The 5,705-nt window shown below is 36.2% G+C and overlaps 1 protein-coding gene and 1 long non-coding RNA gene across 2 annotated transcripts in view; one reads left to right on the forward strand and one right to left on the reverse strand.

Annotated features, from left to right (window-relative positions):
• Positions 1–436: 436 nt before the first annotated feature.
• On the reverse strand, positions 437–2,115 carry LOC144438599 (uncharacterized). Its single transcript, XR_013481070.1, has 3 exons — positions 2,017–2,115; positions 1,684–1,811; positions 437–515 (listed from the first exon to the last, which is right to left on the reverse strand). It is a non-coding gene; the product is annotated as an uncharacterized LOC144438599 (long non-coding RNA).
• A 606-nt stretch (positions 2,116–2,721) lies between these two features.
• The window catches only part of LOC144439018 (F-box only protein 8-like), a 9,190-nt gene continuing 6,206 nt past the window's right edge, over positions 2,722–5,705 (forward strand). Inside the window, exons 1-2 of the mRNA XM_078128259.1 lie at positions 2,722–2,859; positions 4,424–4,889. Of these exons, the coding sequence (XP_077984385.1) occupies positions 4,663–4,889 (227 nt within the window). The 5' untranslated portion in view covers positions 2,722–2,859; positions 4,424–4,662. The remainder of the gene's footprint in view (positions 2,860–4,423; positions 4,890–5,705) is intronic.

The following is a 5,705-nucleotide window of genomic DNA, read 5'->3' on the forward strand; positions in this document are numbered from 1 at the left end:
TTATCATGGACTCTCTACCATGTCATACTTTAAACTCCAGTTTTGAAATCCAAATTTCCAACATTTGATGTACATTTTGTACAAGCATGAATTCTGCACATGCACGCATGCATGCACACACACACACACACGCACACACACATGCACGCATGCACACCCACATATTTAAATTACATAATGATCTGCCATTTGTAGCAGTTTGTTGTCAAGATGCATGAGCTAGAACTTTCAAATTTGTTGGGTAAAAACTCAAATTGATTTCTCATGAAACTGTAACTGTTGTAAACTCTGAATAAAAGACTTTTTGTTTTAAAAAAAATAACCCTAAATCATCAAGTCTCATTGTTCAGATGACAGAACTTACTTTAAAAACAGTTTCCACAAATCTGAAATCATTCTTAACATACAGTAGTGATAAACCAGATGAAGATAACAATTCTGCTACAGGCTGTGAATATTCCAGGAAAGCATAGTGCCAAACTGGTCGAACAGCAGTGATCGTACCCTCCATAATCCTACAATAGAATATTTAATTTGAGGACTTCAAGAGGTAGAAATGATGCAAGTTCACACTTCAGAGATGGCCTGTTTACTGCGCTGTCGAGATACATCATTAGCTGGTCATACCTCCTAGCCCTCATATTCTCCAGTAAACACTTTTTAAGAGAAGGCATGGCAACTAATACAATGCAGTGTCACTTTCACACACAAAAACCTACCCCTCACCATGGGCAATCATGACTGTAAGGGCTCCATTGTCTATGCCCAAACCCCCTCATTTGATTACCAGTACGTTCGGATAAAATCTACTCTTATTGCAACCCCTTCTCATTCTCCACATATTTTAACCCTAGGTTTCCCACTAAAATTCTTTTACATATGGAAATCACTGGATGTTTAACCGAATCCCCTCTATTTTATTATGATGTTTCCAAAGCATGGCAAAATCATTGTGCTGAATAACCAAACTAAATTTTTGCAATTTCGGAATTAAAAAAAAATCATCATTTATTTATTTATCAAACCATGAGTCAAAGAAATGATTACAAAATCAATTATTTATTCATAAAATTGTGCTGATGAGTAAAAGAATTTCCTTTACAAAATTGATGGATGACATCGTAGTCTCCTGTGGTGCAGTTTTCTTGATAAAAAATTACAGTGACATGATTTTTTAGTGCTTTACTTTTTTGTAAACCCAACAAACAAACAAACAAACAAACAAACAAACAAACAAACAAACAAAAATAAGAGATGACGGTTGAGGCATGTGAGCATATGAGAATGGGAAATGCCAAGGAAATGTATTATGCCTCGACATTAGTCATTAGGGTGCAACATAAAACACAAAAAAGCAGGGTTCTTATAACCATATCTTGTGACATTCCAAATCAAGGCCTGGTACAGGTAAATTCAGCCATGTCAAATCAATGCCTTTTTCAGTTGGTGAATTCGTGGAGGACCTTCCTACCTCTAGACTATGGTGAATGGATTTGAGGGGTCACTAATATTTTCATGATTTTCAGCCAAGGAAGGGACTATTTTTCTTGTCATGGAGCCTGAGGGTGGGTATATAGCACGAGGCTCTACCTTCTTGGTCTAATATTCACACCACTAACATTGCAACAACAAAACAATTGGTTGTACAAGGTGACTGTCTAGACGAACTGAGGGTGTTCTTACCCTTTCTCTATCTCCCCTGGGTATTTCATGTGCCGAAGCTGTGTTCGCAGTTTCCTCAGGTTGTTTTTTATATCTCCGGTTGCCATCTTCGAAAAAGTATAGATGAGTACACTTTATACTGTTGTGACCTGCAATTACATTCAAAATAACGTGTTTCCTTTGGATTTTGACGTTAACAAAATCTCAAATTACAAGAAGTACGACGTCATGAACGTGTCACTGCATGTCACTCCACCGACTGAATGAGTGGTTTTTCTGTCTCTATCATCTATGCTATAAAATTCGAGGGGAAAAAAGAAACCAGTCCACTATATACTAACAGACAAAACTTACTTTAAATAAAGATTTGCAGAATTGTCTACACACATTCACATCAGGTTAAACGTGGAACACACATTTCAACATGAACTTCTTGTACGAGCTCACGGTATTTTGATCCAGGTGCAATGTTTTGAATATCCCGCTGATAATTTACTGCTTGATGAAACGGCAATTGCTATTGGTTTACTTGATTACGGCGATTGTGAATATGGGGCAACAACATAACGTAAATGTTCATAACTTAAACATTTACAAGGTTATTAGTGTATAAATTGTATATATTGGTACAAAATACTGTTTTCATTAGTAGATTCGTAGCAGTAATTCACGTGGTAATGGTAAAGAAGTATGTTTTCTTTGCCGACACTTGTCAGCATACCCTATCTTACGAATGGTAAAGGTCGATAGTTCTCTATGGCCAATCAGAGAATGCGTATCGTGTACAAGGTTGACGCTCGACGTTATTTTTACCTTCACAGAAGAGAATTCGATTATAGTCCAGCGTAGATTTATCTACATTTCGCATATTATACGACAAAGTTCTCATTTTTACCTTTTAAATACTTTGCTTATAATAGTTTGATAAATATATTTATAAATTATTATTGTTATTTGAAATTTTTTATCGTAGCTTGTACTACGAACATAATAGTTGTCATTTTTAAAGACCTCTGAACTCATACGCAATCTCGGACATGTCATCTCGGTACACGGTGGAAGAGATGAAGTCATTCCCCAAATAATAGCTGTGAGTAACCCAAACAAACTCTATTACTGATGAGAAAGGCGCAAGGGGATGATAAGTAGTCGTGCCTGTAGCTCGATGGTTCCGATGGTGGAAAGGTGTCGTATCCAGTGAGTATTTTGACGTTTATTGCGATCTTGTTGTGCCACAGGCACAGATGGCACCACACCGCATTAATGTTTTGATCGGCTGTTTTTTGGTTGTAAATGTAAACAAAGCCATGCGACATAGTCTTTCGAATTCTTGTGTCGCTCGGATAGAATAATTACGAAGGTATCCTTCTTCGGGGTCTCTCCTCCATCAGTTTAGTATTAAATTTTAATATATGGTACCACTAACTCTCACTTTTAGCAGACGAGATCGGTGTGTTCTTGTTTTTTCGATTGCATTATTTTTATTTGTGAATACTCAAAGTTTATAATATGTTTGTTATTATATTAAACAAGTTACCCCGGTATTTGCATGTAAGACGATAACGACCTTTGGTATTTTGTCAAAAAATTAAAAGTAATGTCACTAAATATTTAGTCCAAAATTGATTTTCAGTGAAAATTTTCCTATATTATTTCTTTTTAATTTGTGTATACCATTACCAGTGTTTTTATCATTGTGTAATGTGACTATGATATCAAACCTCCAGACGAGGTCGTAGCCTCAGTTTTATGTACACAGATTAGTGAAAAGTGATATAGATAGACAGATATATATGTAAAATACAAATCATAAACATGCACAATGTTATTATAGGCAGGATCACTTCAACAATCTAAGATTGTCACAATCTCTTAGAACTGAAAGGTCATTTGCGAATGATGTGATCTGTAAAGCAGCTTTTGTAAGTACAATTAGACACCAATCCTCAATATTTTTTCTTTGTTCAGCCACAAAAACTGATTAACCTAAGGTGCCCTGTCACTACGAGTCGAAAGACAGCTTGTGACAAAACACTTAGGTGACTAATAGTTTCCAGCTGTATGAAGAAAAATATTTTGAAAAATCAAATAATTGTACGTGTAGAAGCTTAATTTTTGAAAGAAATTGAGAAAATAATGGTGACCTTGAGTGTTTTGACTCACATTTTTAGCACCACAGAACCAATTTAAATTATGTAAACATGCATAGTCATGACGTAGAACAAACCAGGATAAAAATTCCATATTGTCTGTTCTAACATGACAACTTGGCTTGTACATGGTACATGAAGACCAAATCTGACTTGTCCAGCACTACTTGCCTCTCAACTCATATTACAACCATGTCTGAACTTTAAAAAAAGTTATCGCGGCAACATGAACAAACAGCCATGCAGAAGTATTATGTTGTGAGGAACATATAAGTTTTATATGATATCTCCTCCAGATACATTAAGATACGTTGTGTTGTTCCACCCTCACCGACCTCCTCAATGCAGGGAGGGGGTTGACCGATGTGTGAGGGTGCTCCGTCACAGTGTACCTTACAGACTATCCATAATCGTCCTCCAGACAACTAGATTATAGATAGACAGAAATTTGGTTAAATTTGAAAATCAAAGCACTGTATGTCTCCTATTATTAACCTGTTCATTGTCACCAACACTACCGAGTGATTTTGTGTCCATACATGCACAAGCATGCTATTCCATGAAGCCTGCAGCGAGTCAACTGAAATAGGTTTCATATATTCCTCTTACAGAATTGACCACTGCTATCACAGCTGTAACGGATATTTGCAACCTTCAGTATAGCATCTCTGCAGAAGCACCATTCCATACAAGTTTAGGTGTTATTGGAGTCCAGTTTTAACAAGAGTGATTCTTCCTGTGTGACATCCATATGATACGACCAGAAGACTAGTATATCTGTCGGATTGGGACTTCTAGACATAAACAAGCTCAAATATTTACATTTGATGAGCTCAGAATAGACACAAAGATGGGGCAGTCTTTAAAGAGAGTGAACAATACAAGCAATCTAACTCTGACCGCTAGACACAGAAACGTCTTAGAGGAGCTGAGAGAGAGATTTCCAGATATAACAGAACTTCCTCCTGAATTAGGACTGCTTGTGTTGTCTAATCTAAGTGCTACAGATTTATATCTAGCTGCTTGTGTCAATCCATTCTGGGCCAATCTAGCCTATGATGAAATGCTATGGAGCAGGTATGTTGTCTTTTGGAATGTGTACTGCTTAGGTTAGGAGTTTACTTTGGTCAAGGGTTATACTATTATACTGTCGACAGTGTCAAGCCAGTAATGTGTTGAGTTAGATACTGGATAGCCAAGTCTTTGGACTAAGCTAGTGCATAGCATTATAACTCTATCATACACCCTATAACATGCTCCATCTTTGCATTTGCCTGTTGTCATGGCAACTGTTTTAAAGGGCTATCATTCAATACCATTTTCCATGCCATAATCTCATTAGTGGTGGCATTATTCTAGTAGATAGGATTATTCTTAGGCAGACTAACAAGAAAGCTCACTGGCTAATCTAGTGGTTCACTGCAGGTTAGCAGCAGGGTAATTAAAAAACAGGATACGTACATATCGGTATGTAAATGTGCCCCAAAAAGGTAACTATGAACACATTTATACACGTGAATAAAATAAAATGCAAAGTTAATGCATTTCCTATTAATAATTAATAATTTAATTTCTTTAAAAAAAACACACTACACTGTGTCTCAGTGCTCATTACAATTTACAAGGTTAAAAATGAAAAACAAAAAACAATACCAAGTAAACAAGGCTAAAATGACAGCGACAATAACACAAAATTAAGTCAGCAAAATGATAAAATTACGTAGTTTTCAGTGCACAAAAAACACACCCGGTAATATTGAGTTGAGTTTGTAAGATAACGTTTAAAAGATTCAAATGTACCATCCGAGCGAATGTTTTTTTTTTTCTTATTCAAAATAGTTTGTGCAGGGAATTACTCCCAAGAGAATGTTAAAAGATAGCTGATTCCACAGA

This window comes from Glandiceps talaboti, chromosome 8, assembly GCF_964340395.1.
Source record: "Glandiceps talaboti chromosome 8, keGlaTala1.1, whole genome shotgun sequence".
Classification (NCBI taxonomy): Eukaryota; Metazoa; Hemichordata; class Enteropneusta; family Spengelidae; genus Glandiceps; species Glandiceps talaboti.